General features: G+C 44.9%; 1 protein-coding gene across 3 annotated transcripts in view; it reads left to right on the plus strand.

Moving 5' to 3' along the window:
• Positions 1–15,401, plus strand: part of TNIP1 (TNFAIP3 interacting protein 1) — a 248,245-nt gene that overhangs the window by 212,565 nt on the left and 20,279 nt on the right. For all 3 annotated transcript variants that reach the window (XM_086931288.1, XM_086931286.1, XM_086931287.1), the window contains one exon: positions 8,875–9,075. In XM_086931288.1, coding sequence (XP_086787414.1) covers positions 8,875–9,075 — 201 coding nt within the window. The remainder of the gene's footprint in view (positions 1–8,874; positions 9,076–15,401) is intronic.

Below are 15,401 nucleotides of genomic sequence, written 5' to 3' on the forward strand. Positions count from 1 at the left end.
AATCACAGGCCAGCATAAGTCTGCGGATAGCACTGGTTTTAAAATATCTTCACTTTCCAGACCCAATCTGCTTTGCGCCCTTGTTGTTTTTGGGCCCAGGCATTGTGTACAAAGGGCTGATAAGTCTTTCTTGGCACAACCAGGTGATGACTTTAAGACCAAGGGCCAGAATCCCTACGTTGGTAAGCATACATCAACATGCACATCACACACACACTGTACCGCCCCCACACACTCACTTCAAAACCAGGCAACTTTTCCTTTCAATCAAATGCCAATCCACATACACATTCTGCCATTAGCTCAAGCCAATAACCTTCTCCTTATCAACGCAAACTCCGCAATCATGATCTCTGTTGAAAATAGATGTCTGTCATTGATCACAATCCAGATGCAATATTTATCATAGAGGCATGTTGTAGCTAGAGGGAAGGCTCATCATACAAGAGGTTGAAGCCAGTCAGGTAGAAGTGAGTTCTTTACCTGAAGGTCTTCGGGTATGAGGTAAGTACATTTTAGGCCCTTATGGTACAGCAACATCAGATAGGTCCTCCAGAGGCATTATTCTCCCTCCAACTGTCCCTATCTCCTAGCTTCCACTGCATGCAACAAAATAAAGAACATGTCAACAAAAGAATGAAGTAAGAAAACTAGGCTGTGACAAACATAGCACAATGGACATACAAACCTGCGACCTCCTTGGACATAAATGAACACAAACAACATTTATGCATGCAGGATGTATAATCGCACACAGCCATTTATGTGACAGCCAGGACACTGAAACCTTCCTTCGAAAAAAGGTTTCCCTGCCATCCCCAAGTGTAAACATTCAAAGCTCAAACACAACAGAAAGTTTAACCATACATCACCTTAACTCAGGGGTACTCATAGTACGGCCCGCGGGCCAGTGGCGGCCCGGCAAGCCTTCCCCGGCGGCCCGCGGACCTTTCAGACATCATACCCGAGTTTTTTGGGGGGTGTTTAAAGGCTGTCTGCAACCAGAGCTCGACTCCGAGACTCTGCTGCCTGTGTGGCCGGGCGATTTCCGCCGTAGTCAGAGTGGGGCTGCAGGGGCGCTGAGAGGTGAACAAAGCCTCATTTACATGCTAATGGTCTTTTAAAGACCTGTGAAATGCTTGGGTTCGGCTGTGTGCGCGCGCCTGGAAACTGTCACAGCCCGGGGCTATCGATGGCTTCGCTTGCCCTGGGCTCCCGCTTTGATATGCTAATCCGCCCGAGTCCAAAACTCTGCCGAGATCATATTAATGTTGCTCATACCGAGCCCTGTAAAGCGCTTCAGCCGCAAAATCTCAAAGCGCTGTATTGGTAGTTGGTGTTTTGTAGTCTATGGATTGTCGACTTCTTATTGGCCCCAGAGAGATGAAAGGTCGAGGGGGTGCGCCAGAACTGGAACCGGTGGTTTGCAGGCTGCCCACAAGCCCTTGCAGCATGTGCATTATTCCACTGAGCAGATTTACATGGTTCCTTTACATTCGAAGAAAGTGTAAACTGCCTTTAACTATAGTCGGGGCGTTTAATAATACTCCCTTGTTATTCTGCATGAAAACTCTGCCCCCTTTGGAGCTGCCACTTCTAAATATTTGGATAACAAGATAACACGCTGATACTTGGCCCCTGTCGTTTGTGATGTGAAGTCTGGATGGCAAACTCCAGCGAAAAAAAATCAGAGAAGCTCGGTTTGGCTGCTTTTGTGATCACGCAGCCGTCCTGCCCCAGGCATCTTTCGATGCTTAAACAGCGCCGTCGCCCCTGGGCCAGGAAGAGAGGCCCCGACAGCCACGAGAGCGCAGAGAGAGAGCTAGAGGGAGGGAGGGAGACAGAGAGAGAGAGAGAGAGCAAGAAAGAAAGAGAGAGAGGGAGGGAGAGAGAGAGAGGGAGAGAGAGAAAGAGAGAAAGAGAGAGAGAGAGAAAGAGAGAGGGAGAGAGAGAAAGAGAGAGGGATAGAGAGAAAGAGAGAGAGAGAGAGAGAGAGAGAGAGAGAAAGAGAGGGAGAGAGAGAAAGAGAAAGAGAGAGGGAGAGAGAGAGAAAGAGAGAGAGAAAGAGAGAAAGGGAGAGAGAGAAAGAGAAAGAAAGAGAGAGAGAGAGAGAGAGAGAGAGAGAGAGAAAGAGAGAGAGAGAGAGAGAAAGAGAGAAAGAGAGAGGTGTGTATGCCGGGTATTGTAGCTCAGTGGACAAAGGCGTCCGCTGCAGGGACCTGTGTTCAACCTCATGGTCGCAGTTTTTTTTTGTTGCTCTAGGCCCGCCCCCTCCCCCACTGACCCTGCCCCCACCAGTGCGGCCCTCGGACACAAACCACACTGTAAATTTGGCCCACGAGAGAAAGTTTGTGAGTACCCATGCCTTAACTCAAAACTTCCTAAGGGACATTCCAAACCAAGACCTATCAAACATCAACAGCCCTAGACAGTGCCCCCAGACATGAACCTAACATTACTAAATTACGCAGGTAACACAAACTCAACTTTCCGACTTTCTCCATTTTCCACAAGCAACACACATTACCCCAGAAGGACAAGACACTCCACCACACACTCACATACAGCAGTGCAGCCCACCACTCCAACATGCCCCACAAACAGTTGTAGTAGCTGACCAAACCAGCATGACCAGGTACCAGGAGGAAGAAAGCACTCAATCTGCACCCAGTACTACACCCTCTGTAAACTGCTGCAGAAAAATTCAGGAATCCTCTTAACACAGCGATGGTAGCCTCCAGTAGACGCATAATCAAAAATTTTGGCAAAACAGAATGATTAAACACTACAGTAGTCCAGCAATAAAATCACTGACACCAGACCACTTCAGAAGGCAAATAACTCATCAACCAAGGACCGAAGCTACATCAAACGCTACCATTCAAACACAACACTGATTGACTTCATAATACACAAACGGAATGATACTGATCACCAAACAATAACAAACGTACCCTGCCTCCTGTACCAGACATCTATCAAACCTTCTCGTTTGTACAGCTTGTCATCTCAAGTGAAACTTGTGGCTTTCACCATTAACATCACAGGGTAAGACTTCCCCACATTTTCACCACATGGGGTACTCTGCATAGCAGCTTCTCGCAACCTAGTACTACCCTTCTTCCACATTGCACCCATGGAGTACTCTCCCGTGCAAGTTTTAATGACAGGAAGTTACTCTTTCCCAACTTAGCGCAATATAGGGGTTACTCCTCTGTGCATCTTTTTTACGGCATGGTTCTACACTTCCCCTAACTTTGCATACCTCACTGCATACAGCCTCTAACCTCTAGAGACAGGATGGTACTCTCACTGATTTCACCCCAACGCACAATTGAGTCCGCTACATTTAAATCTCTTGTGACAGAGTACTACTATTTGTCACAAACGCATTGCTTGAAAAAGCACAACATATCATATCCATACAACAACAGGTGGATAATTTAAATTCCCCAACCTCTCTTTTGAGACTAATCATTCTCACACCATTAGCATGGACTGTAACTCCCAAGCAACAAAACATTAAACAGAACCGAACTAACCTGACACATGGAAGTATGGATGTATATGGTACATGCCAATCTGCAAGAATCACCAAACAGTGTTCCCCAAACTTATGAATTTGCACAGTTAGTTATATAATTAATATTTCTTATCCGAAGCACATAGACCATGAATGCAGAATCGCCTTGCTGGTTACTTAACTGAATATCATATATTTGTGTTTTAACATTGCAAATGGACAAATGCCAGACATGCAATATTTCAATTTCCCATTAATTCAGGACACAGTGTACCTTCAAACAACATGGTTGATTTTTATCACCAGTTCCTTGGAGATAGTTGTAGTTTTCTTTCTAAATTAATCCTGAGGCATTGGTTAGACTGCAATAAAAGTTCAGCTTACTACTATCCCTCATGATGTTAAAGTCTACATACCCATTATTCCCACTCTGACACCTAGATCTGCAATCCAAGGCATTGGTGAGGCTCTCTCACAAACAAGTTGTCCTGCTATGTCCACATACATCGCATCCTCTTCCAGGACCAACAAATGCCATAGAGGAAATTCCCTAGCTTCCTGGTGCTGCACATTGTCAAAACACCTTTGTCCATCACGGTGACATCCGCACCAGGAGCAATGTCATCGCCTGTGGTCACTCCATGGTAGATGCCATAAAATATGTTTAAAAGCACAAAGGAACCTCAAAAGGCATGGACTAGCCTTCACCTCAGTGTGATTAACTGAGAAATCCTACTGCTCACTCAACAAGGTATGCTTTCTCTAAAGAGAGATTTCCTGTCTCTTCTCAGTGCTGTCATTTTAATATGTTCTATGATATGTTATTATTTACTCAGCACTCTATCACAAAAGGTGTATAGGCACATGATTTGATATAGGAGGTAGTTGGAACAGCTCAAATTCCTGTAGCGGATGAAATCACTCTCTTCCAAAAGCTTGTTTCTTTAAGAGGTTTCTTAAAATCCAGAAAAGAAGATGAAATCCTTTTGCGACATTGGGGAGGAAGCCCACACTTTGGTTGCTGCCACTGAGAAAGAATGACCACTCTGTCTTTGTTCCTTGAATCTGCAAACAGTTAGACAGTTATTCATAACACTGTCTCCGTAACATTGTCCTTAAGCTTAGGACTCTTTACAGGGATACATCTCCTCAGTTTATAAATCCCCTAAGCAGGCTCCTTATCCATGCCAGATCATGCCCCGCCTCCTCACTGGGCTCCTTCTGCCCAGCATGCTGAGTCAACAGCACTTGCTGGTGGATTTGTGGTTGGGGAGCCCCAAACAAGTTCTCCGTGACCACAGGGCCATCATCCTTCTCCGAAAGCCCACCTCCCTTGTTAGAAATTGCTCCCAACTGCCACCAGAATCTTACTGCATTTTCACTCGGGTCATTACCAACTTGCCACCAAAATGTTGCAGCAGGAGGGCAGGGTTTTCATACAAGACTCTAGAGCTACTCAGGTGGTAGGTCATTTCTTTATTTCTTGTTAGATCCTTAGGTTAGAGCAACAGGTGGTAGGTCCTGTCAGGGCTCTATCCACCCCCAACTGTCCATCTCGTGTAGCTTCCACTGATCACATACCAACATTCCTTTGCATCATTCACTGTCGGCATTCCATACACTAGCTGAGACATACAGCGAGTGGTACTACACAGGATACTTTCATACACTTCAAAAGGATGCTGTAAACTTGCTACTTGAATATTCAAGATATACGTCACAGCAAAGCATATGGTAGTTGACCCATGTGAACCAGAAAACATTGTTTTTGTTTAAAGATCATCGCCCACTCTAGTAGTGGCATGCTTCATCATCTGGTCGCATCCTGATCCCTAAAAACAAGGATGGGCTCAACAATATTCCAGGGAGCAGTAGAAGGTAGTGGGATGCTGGGGTCTTCTAAAGTATATGCCTTCTTTTAACAAATGTGTGTTTGTGGTATGGCTAAAAATCTATATGTGGGGTGCTTATGGGATATGATGGCCCTACACTCCTATCTATATCGACATGCTTCAGCCCATGTTAGAAAAAGCCCACAGGGATCCCAGGTTTTCATCAGGACTATATTTATGACCCGAGAATTGCTGCTTTGTTATCTCAGTAAGTCAAATCGGGTCTGGGGTTGCTTGCGGTCCCTTCTGCAGGGGGCCAGCCCTGGCAGCTGGGACTGGCAGAACAAAGACAAATTTGAATACGTTTTCAATGACCCAGTGGGCAAAAAATGATGGTCTGAAATGTGGCCACAAGTGATTGCCAGTGATTGAAGTTTGTTCAAGTATGCCTTCCATCACCATGTTGTGTTTTTTGCTATAGATGCCCTAAATGTGCTGGGTATGCCCAGACTTGGGTTTATGCCTACTATGCCATTTGACTTGGGCTTTACCTAACTGACAAGACCTGAGAATGTAAAAACCAGTTTCGGTTTGTAGTTGCGGCCGGCATGAATCGCTGGTGGTAGGGGGGGGGGGGGGGATTGGGATTGGGATTGGGGGGGAGGCAGGGGTCGCGCGTGGTGGGGGATAATTTAATAAAATGTAATAAAATAAAAAAACTTGCCTTCACTGCCTGTCCCAGACTCCTGTGTCGCGTCTCCTGCAGGTAGCCTACCTCTCAACCTCTAAACCAATCACAAAGCTCAATGGCAGCATTGTGATTGGCTAAAACGCCGTCCTTACAGGCATCTACGGGGAGGCCGTTTTCTTCATGCAGGCTGCGCAGCAGCCTACATGATGAAAACAGAGAGTACTATGACTGATTTGGTCTGCCCTGGGGCCGACCAACCAGTCAGCCCCCTTAACATTGGGCTAGCCAGTCCTCCCCAACCCGCCCGAACACCCACCCACCCAACCCCAATCCGGCATACCCTTCTTCTGCTTTCTCGCAGTGCGAGAAGTAGAAATGTAAAATGGTCTTTATACCATTTTACATTTCTGCTTCTCGCACTGCAAGAAAGCAGTGCGGTGCCGCTCCAACGCCCACTTGAAGGAGCCGCCCCTGTGGGGTTGTGTTCTTATCTTGAGAGGACCTGGCCTGGAAGTTCAGGCTACAATATTCCATTATACAGACTTTGTGGTTCTCGCGGACTGGCATTTCTTCACCAGCACTGCAGCGCCTAATTAAACAGTGCTGCAGTTGCAGGTGGCAAAATGCCAGTCAACAAGGTGAGAAAGGGAACTGGGACATGGGGTGGGACACCAAGGGGGGAAAAGAAAAAGCATTGATCCCCGCTGTTGAATGCAAGTCAGTGTTTGCCCCTTTGGTGAAATGACTGCTAAGCCACTGTTCCTATTTGTGCATGGCCAAGACTGATTTGCATAAGGTGAGTCTGTCTAGAATGGCAAGGTGAATGAAAAACATTTGTCTGGAATGCAATAGACTTCATAAGTGTGATGGGTATGCCCAGACTTGGCTTCATGCTTACTGTGTGACAGAACTCAAACTATACCTCCATGATGAAAACTAAGTGGGTCAAAGTTTGCTTGTGTTCCTCTTATTGGAGTAGAACCAAGACTGATTTTCAAAAAGCGAGTCTCCATTTAGAATGGAACAGCGGGCAAAAAGACAATGGTCTGGAATGCAGCCCTAGTGATTGACAGTGTTTGAGATTGATTCAAGCATTCCTTCCATCCTTGTTGGTGTTTTACACTTCATATTTTCGGCATCTCTGATGACCCCATCAACCTGACCTACAGAACATCTGGAACCAGCAGGAACTTCATTAAAGAACTCCCAAGCCTATTCCTCAGAAACTTTAACTTATCCGACAACTCTAGCACCAAGACCAGGAAGGAATCCATCAACATATTGCTTAATACCCTTGAAATCAAATGTGGGAATTCCAAAGGCATCACCCTCAATCTCATTTTGCCATTCCCGCCTCATTTCTACACACCAATCCACTGCGCTGAGATTAGCATAGGAATGAAAAAATAACTTTGTACGGTGTGAAGGGTCTCCCCATGGGTGCCCTCCAAGAAAACCTCTTAAATCTGTCAAAAACCTTCAAGACCACATCAGATGCCATCACATTCCTTGATGTCTACAACTCAACACTGAAATGTGTTGAATACAAAGCTTTCCTAAAAATACGATCCTCAATACTGAAGCCCTCAGCCCTATGGAACACCCCAGAACTCTCTGACAAAAAGTCCCCCATTTGCAAACTGTAAAAAATACTTAGCCAGACCAAAGTTCCTGACAACCTCCCCAAATTAAAGAACTCCTTCATGCAGATAGAACCCCCATCTTCCATAAAGCCACGTTTAGGTAAACCGTAAGCCAAACAACTAGCAGAAGCAAAATACTCTACAAAGCCACCAAACACCCTCTTCACAATCCTCCCATCATCCATCAGTTATTTGGCCTCCTGTGTTCCTGTGTCCGCAAGCATGGGGGAATATGTTGTGCCTCCCCTGGAATTGCACCCCTGTACCTTCACGGTGTGGCATGCATGACACAGTGCATGCCACACCGTGCAGGAACATGCTGCAGGCACTCTCTCGGTGGCAGTCTGTATTTTGGGCTCTCCTATGTGCCTAACAGACCACCGGCGTGAGACCTCCTCAACACAGCCTGCCTGACCTGGATTAAACTCATAATCCGGTGAGCAGGCCCACAACAGCTTTGGCGGTCCTCTTGCAAACAGCGCGGTGGTGGTATTGCAGGAGGACCGCTAAACTCGTAAGACAACAGAATACGGTTACAAGTTTAGACACAAGATGGTGGAATTATGCACTGCATGTGAGGCAATAAAAGCTTCAAAATTCATAATGATTTTTTCGGTAAGTAATTCTATTTTTTAAATGTATTCATAGGGACAAAACTTTCTTTAAGATGAGACTAAGTGTTGTGCAGTGTGCTGATGTTTGTGAGTCCGATGTAATTGCTGTCTGCCTTCAGTTCCTACATGACCTTTGTAGTTTGTATCTTTCATAGATTCATATGTTCACTGGCATTTTCTGCTTGCTTGTGGCTCCATGAACCATTAAGAGGGAAAAATATGCATGGATGTGAAGTTATGAAAGATGCAACCCTACTGGTATTGACAAGTAGATAATCTATGTTGGCCAAACTGTGTTTTTTAAAGTACTTTGCCTGGAACATGCTCTACCAATAACCTATTGTTGCTATATGTCAACGAGGAAGAATATTCAAGCCAGGGTTCTTATTGCCATCCAGGGTTCCTTAAGTCATAACTCCATGTTGTACATAATTGTCCCTTATCCAAGCTTAATTTGTTTGCCAGCAGCCATCTTTCATTAGCTGTAGTCTGTGTAAGCTGCTACCTGTGCAAGCTGTTTGGCATAAGACAAAGGACAGGTGTGATGCTTTACTCCTTTTTCTTTCAATAGTCGCAGGTTGTGCCTGAAAGGGTACCACCAGATCACCACCCTGGCACACTTGGCCCCATGTACCCGCCATATCAGTACCCTTATACGCCACCTATGCCTCATGCAGTGTACCAGGGCTTTGACGATTGGCAGATCCATTTCCCACCTCCAGCACTACCAGCCGAACGCCCTCCGGTGCAGGATTCCAGACACCTCCCTCCGGTAAGGACCATTGAAAAGTTATTTTATACCTTCATTGCTATGCAAACTTGCCATCACATTGATGTTTCCAAGTATGTGTAGATGATGCTTGTGTTGGAAAACGAGAGTAGCGAATTAATTTGAAGAAATCTTTAACTTGTCCTCCAAGAGGGCACAGGCCTAGGAGGAGAGGTCTGCCTAGTGACGATAGGGGGCCTGGTTTCAATATATTACATGTTCTTTGATATGCTGGAAGACGGTGTTCGAGGGTCTTTTTCCACAATGACTAGACTCTTTCCTAGGGATAACTCACTGTGTGCAAACAATACACTCCTGTCTTAGTTCTCAAGCTCTTTTCCTGTCCTCTTTTACAAGGTGCTTTCCTGTACTTCCCTTTAGCCAAGGAATTCACCTTGTTCTGCCACACTTCGACAGCACACCCTCAATTGCATTTCGTGTGGCTTGACAGTGACACACTATCTTATGGTGCCTTTCTTCACACACCACCCCACTCCAGTCGTGCTCTTTGCTCACCTCATTTTGTGTAATCCTTGCACCCCTTTGTTGTAGGATCAGGATGTGACTAAGTAGAGATCAGGAAAGGCACCTTGTGTCTTCACATCCATTATAGACTCTACTCCCTACTTCTCCTACACTTGTTACCCATCACATTCTCATCTTCTACACATTAGTGGCTACTTCCATCTTTGTAATGAGTTTTACAACCACGCTGTACCGAGGAAAGTTGGTGATATTCAGCAACGGGCTCTGTTCGCAAGCCACATGTTGACTTAAATTTCCTGGGTATACAGAGCCTCGGAGTTTGCATCGACTTTCACAGAGGCTTTCAGAGCATCTTAGAGTTCTGTGAATAGCAGGGGTTTGATTGGACATGTCAGTGCGTTGAGTCAGGAGGTGCTGGGTACCAGCATTTCTTTATTTTGAGAGGTGGCTCTCCAGTACTTCGCAGCTGATGAGCAGTTATTTTCTATTTTTCCATCAAGCACTGGTACTTATCTTTTCGCTTGAGGATTAAAGGAACCTTCGATGTGTTTCTCTATCGATCTTTTTCACTCAATCCCTCTCAAAGCCGTACAGCTTTCACCCTCTATCTTGTAAATCTACTGTGCAAATTCATGCAGTTTGTTAGTCTGCAGATGTGACAATTATTCCTGGCACTAACTTCTGTTTCCTTTACTCTGTGACTCCTGCCAGGCATACATTTTTCTCCTTCAGGGGAATAACCTCGACTTTGCTTTGAAGATTTTGCACCATTTTCTTCCGCATGTTTATTTTACGTGTTTTTGAAGTTTTATATTTGAACAATCACTGCCCCGGGGGCACAGGAGAGTTTCACTACATTATTTACAGTTCATAGTATAATATAGTGCACACGATTAGCGAAAACGTGTTGCATTAGTTAGATTCCTTGTAAAAAAGATTTCCTAAAAGCATTACAGGAGATTGCGTTTTTCGAAGTCTGTTGTTCACAGTCTTCAGAGTATGAGCTGTGAACGGATCTTAAAGGGTCACATGGTCATTTAAATAGAGTCTTCGGATATCCTTAATCAAGATGTTTCTCGGGGAGATGTATTTTCGGGAAGGTCTTAAATAATCTGAAGAAGTTAAGCATTCTAATGAGGTTATGTACTTCAGGTGCACAGCCTGAGAATGATCAAGAAAGGGAGAATCTTTTTTCAATTGTTTGATCCAGTGGCAATAGTTTACTTTGCTTCTAACCAAGTGGGCGCTTCGTAAACGGTGGGCGTCTGCCAATGGTATTTGGATGCAGTGCCATGCTTTCTAAGCAGGGAGTTTTAAAGGTGCCTATTGCATCTATTGAAGCATTTTTAGTAGAACGCGTCCCATGTGATATAGTCAAACTTGCTGAGAGGTTTAGAGTAGCATAGCTAAGGCATGGAGGACAGCCTTTAAAGGGTCCAGGACGTTCTTCAGATGTTCTGTGAGAAGGGCATTGAGCAGCCGAGGCAGGAGGGAATACAGGGTTGCCCTACAGATTTTAGGCCACCAGATTGCAGAAAAGGTTCATTGGAGTTGGAAAAATTCCTCCTTAGCCACATTTTAAGAATAAGCTAGTAGGTTATAAACGAAAGTTAATTTAATATGACTCCTAGGAATTTGGGTAATTGAACAATTTTATGCTCAGATTCCGCTTTAAGAATTATGTTTATCCGATTTACATTCATATGGCAGTCAGGGATTGGCGAATGAAGAAGACATTATGTTTATAGATTTCAGATTGCTTTTTTTTCAGCCACTGTCGTATATTGGTTAAACATGAGGACTGGATGGAGTGAGATACATTGGTAGGAGTTAGCAGTCACTTTAAGATATCACTGGGTATTATCTGCAAATGTTATTGTATCTACTTAAGGAAATGGTTTTGTAGCAGATACCGTACCACATGGATGTCAGAACGCATTATAGATTTACAGAGGTTTCAATTTTATGGTGATGGGCAGTCAGTACCATTGATATTCATAGGCCACAGTCTTAAAAGTCTAAAGTATGTACATTTTTTAATTGTTAGGAGATATCTGAGGGGCTGTGTTAGCAGAGTAGGTAAGCAAGTGAAGCTCAGTGCATCACATTTGTCAATCCTGCTGTAATGAGAGATCTTTGTTAACTTCTTAAAAGAATCGTAGGCTGGGTTTGTACGGGTCTCTAGATCTTCTCAGCACTACTTGTGAAGGATAGGGAATGGGTTTCTGGAGTTAATCCCAAAACCTTAAGCCACACAGTAGGGGTCGAATGGTTAAACATAGACAGTGAACAATAAGGGGGTCTGTATTGAGCCCTGGGATAAATCTCAGTTTAAAGAGATGATTTAGAAAGAGTATCATTTATATTTACTCATTGATACTTGTTAGAGATATGATTCAAAGCAGTGTGAAACAGCATTATTAATTATGAGCCTTTATTTGAGGGGATAAAGCAGTATTTTATGGTCCCCCATAACATGGGCTGGGCTTGATTTTCATATGAAGTAGCATTACCTTGATGGGATTGACATTCTCAAGGCAGTCAGTTCATCGTCTTGCAGAGATCAACATCCCCATTACCAAGGTGTCCCACTTAGTATTTTTTGCAAGTCCTATTACTGACATTCCTCCATAGCCCTTTGATGAAAGTGTTTATAAATGAAATGATGACCAAATGTCGGAGTTCAGCTATTTGACCTCTCAGTGTCCAATTTTCTTCCATCCTCCATTCACCCATCACCTTGTTTCTCAGCAGTTTCTGGAGTGCAATGAAGTAGGCAGGCTCTAGATTCTGTGGTTCGTCTGGGAGCTTGCATCTGTGTCCAAGTAGAAAACCACAAATATGAAAGACATTTTCATCCCGTCGAACAATGTGTGGGATTACCATAACTCTTGTTGTCTTGAATTTTTGGGAACCAGAACACTTGTTACACAAGGTCGGCATTATTTCTCCAGTGAAGACCATGATTTTCTCCCCCAAATGTCATCTGCCTTCCCAAATCACTGTAATAGCCAAAGTACTGATTCAAAATTCAAATTCTCTGTGTTGGAGAGGTGCTGCGACTCCAATTATCCCACAGTACAGTCAGTGATGTTCTGAGTTGCACTAGGGAGATTGTGGAGTCTGCCTCACCGAGTCATCCCAACAGAGGCTAGAACCCTGGAAGTCCATGATAAAAGATTGTATAAAAGCAGCTGTGGGCTTTGATCATTAGAACTAGCAACACTGATTCTGCACGGTGGATAGTGAGTTAAACAGCTCTGCTGACCTCTTCTTTGATCCTCAGGTTGTACGTTCAAACCCGGCAAGACCAATGCAGCCGGTCATTCTATTGAAGTCTGTAAGCTGAATAACGTTAAGTTGAGCAATGTTATCAGCTGCTTTTTACAGCACTTATAAATGACTGAGGACTTGATTTAGGGGTTGGCGAACAGGTGCTGTATCACATGACGGATATTACATCCACCTTAAGACAAGTCTATTGTATCTTAATGCATTTGTAATAAGGCAGACAGGATTTCTGTCACATTTTTCATGTAGTGCCCATCCACCAAACTCTAAATCTGGCTCCAAGTGCTATGAAACATTGTGTAAAAGCAAATAATTATTTTGATTGTTAGTATTATTTTCTGTGTTTGAAATGCACTTGTGAAGAAATGCTTAGTTGAATAGTTGAACGCAGGGTGTAGACTAACCACACAAGAATAAAGAAACAAAGAAGAAAGTGTTAGATTTGTGTATTAAATTGTCTTCAATCTGGTCCAAAATTGTCTTCAATCTGGTCAAAATTGTCTTCAATCTGGTCCAAGAACTTCAGAGCAACAGATCTCCATCCCCCAGTATTACGTCTGCACAACACTGCGAGGATCTTTCTACTTACTTCATAGAGAAGGTTCAAAAAATCTACAGCTCCTTCCCACAGCACTCCCCCAATCCCACCAACCTTACCAATCCCATCCCTAAATGTACCCTATTAACTCACATCCCAGAAATCTCTCATGACGACCTTAACAAAATATGCAGGAAAGTAAAGTCAGGCTCCCCTGCAGACCCTATGAGCCCTGCCCACTTCATGGACTCTTTGAATTTTTTTCTGCCGACTTTAGCTGCCATACTCAATCTCTCCTTCTCCTCTGCTAGTGTTCCGACAGCCTGGAAACAAGCTTGGGTCTCACCCATTATTAAAAAACCCACCTTGGATCCATCAAAACCAGAAAATTTTCGTCCCATATCTCTGCTACCCTGGTTGTCCAAGCTTGCAGAGGCCCATGTTAATGGCATCCTGTCCCAACATATGGACCAGAATAACATCTTGGACCCATCTCAAAATGGGTTCAGACCAGGCCATAGCACGGAGTCTGCCCTCCTGGCTACCTCCGAACATCTCCGGACAATCTTAGATTCCGGTCAAAGTGCTGCGCTGATTCTCCTTGATCTCAGCGCGGACTTTGACACGGTGTCTCATGACATCCTTCTTAGTCGGCTGGAGATGGTCGGAGTCTCTGACCTTGCATTGGCATGGTTCGGCTCCTTTTTTAAAGACCGATCCTTTCGGGTGTCAGCCCCCCCATTCCTATCCAAACCCCATCCGATCGCACAGGGAGTACCACAGGGCTCTGCTTTGAGCCCCTCCCTTTTTAACCTTTACGTACAGCCACTTGCAGCAGTGGCCAAAGAGTGGGGCCTGACACTGGTGACCTATGCTGATGACACCCAGCTGGCCTTCACTCTCACGGAAGGCCCTTCCATCCTGGCCTCTAGATTCAGAGATGGCCTAGCGGCAGTGGCCCAATGGATGACGGATAACTACCTACAGCTGAACGCCGGAAAAACAGAAGTGCTGCTCCTTGGTAAAAACACCTGCCACTGGAATGAGCACTGCTGGCCGTCATCCTTGGGCCCTACTCCTCCCCCCAAGTCCCTTGTAAAAAATCTGGGAGTCTGGATGGATGCTTCACTCAGCTACCAGACACACACTAAGAAAGTAGCTGCCACATGTGTTGGTCTGTTGAGGAGCCTCAGCCCTATACTAGGCTTTTTCGACGCTAAAGTTCGCCAACTTATTATCCAAGCGACCATTCTGTCTCGATTGGACTACGCCAATGTCCTCCTCCTTGGTGCAAATAAAGGAGAAATAGCACGGTTGCAGCGCGTGCAAAACGCGGCCGCACGAGCGGTAGTCGGCCTCCCCCGCAGATGCTCGGTTAGAGCCACCATTCGCAAATGGCACTGGCTACCAGTCAATTCTAGGATCCATTTTAAAACCCTTATCATGATCTTCAAAATTCTCAAACTCGGAAGCCCAATACTCCTACGACCTCTCCTCACTCCTTATGTTCCCCGATGTGATCTGCGTTCCTCTAGCCAGCATCTCCTGAGCATCCCCCGTACAAAGTTCTGCCGCATTGGCGGCCGCTCCTTTAGGGCCATGGGAGCTAAGCTTTGGAATGCCCTCCCTCTAAACATTTGCTGCATAGAAAATCTCCCCACCTTCCGTAAGGCCATCAAGACATACCTGTTCCCCCGTCTATAACCTCCCCTCCTCCTTTCTTCTCCTTTTTTCTAGCTCAGGTTGGGGACTGTGGCTCTCCCTAGCGCCGGGACGCCTCTTTGCTGAGGCAGCTGTTTGCGCTTTACCAAAACCTTAGAATAGAATAGAATATTATCTGGTTGCTAAGAAATCGCCAAGAGGTGCAAATTCCCCAAGTACATTTTGTCTACATACCATGCACTGGTCCTACTAGGACCTATGGTGCTTTTTGGGCTGACTTAATTTTTCATAACGGAGAGGTGTGCCTCGCAAGTTACATAGGGGCCTTTTGAGGGCCAACAGGGAAACATTT

Source organism: Lissotriton vulgaris, chromosome 7 (assembly GCF_964263255.1).
Source record: "Lissotriton vulgaris chromosome 7, aLisVul1.2, whole genome shotgun sequence".
Classification (NCBI taxonomy): Eukaryota; Metazoa; Chordata; class Amphibia; order Caudata; family Salamandridae; genus Lissotriton; species Lissotriton vulgaris.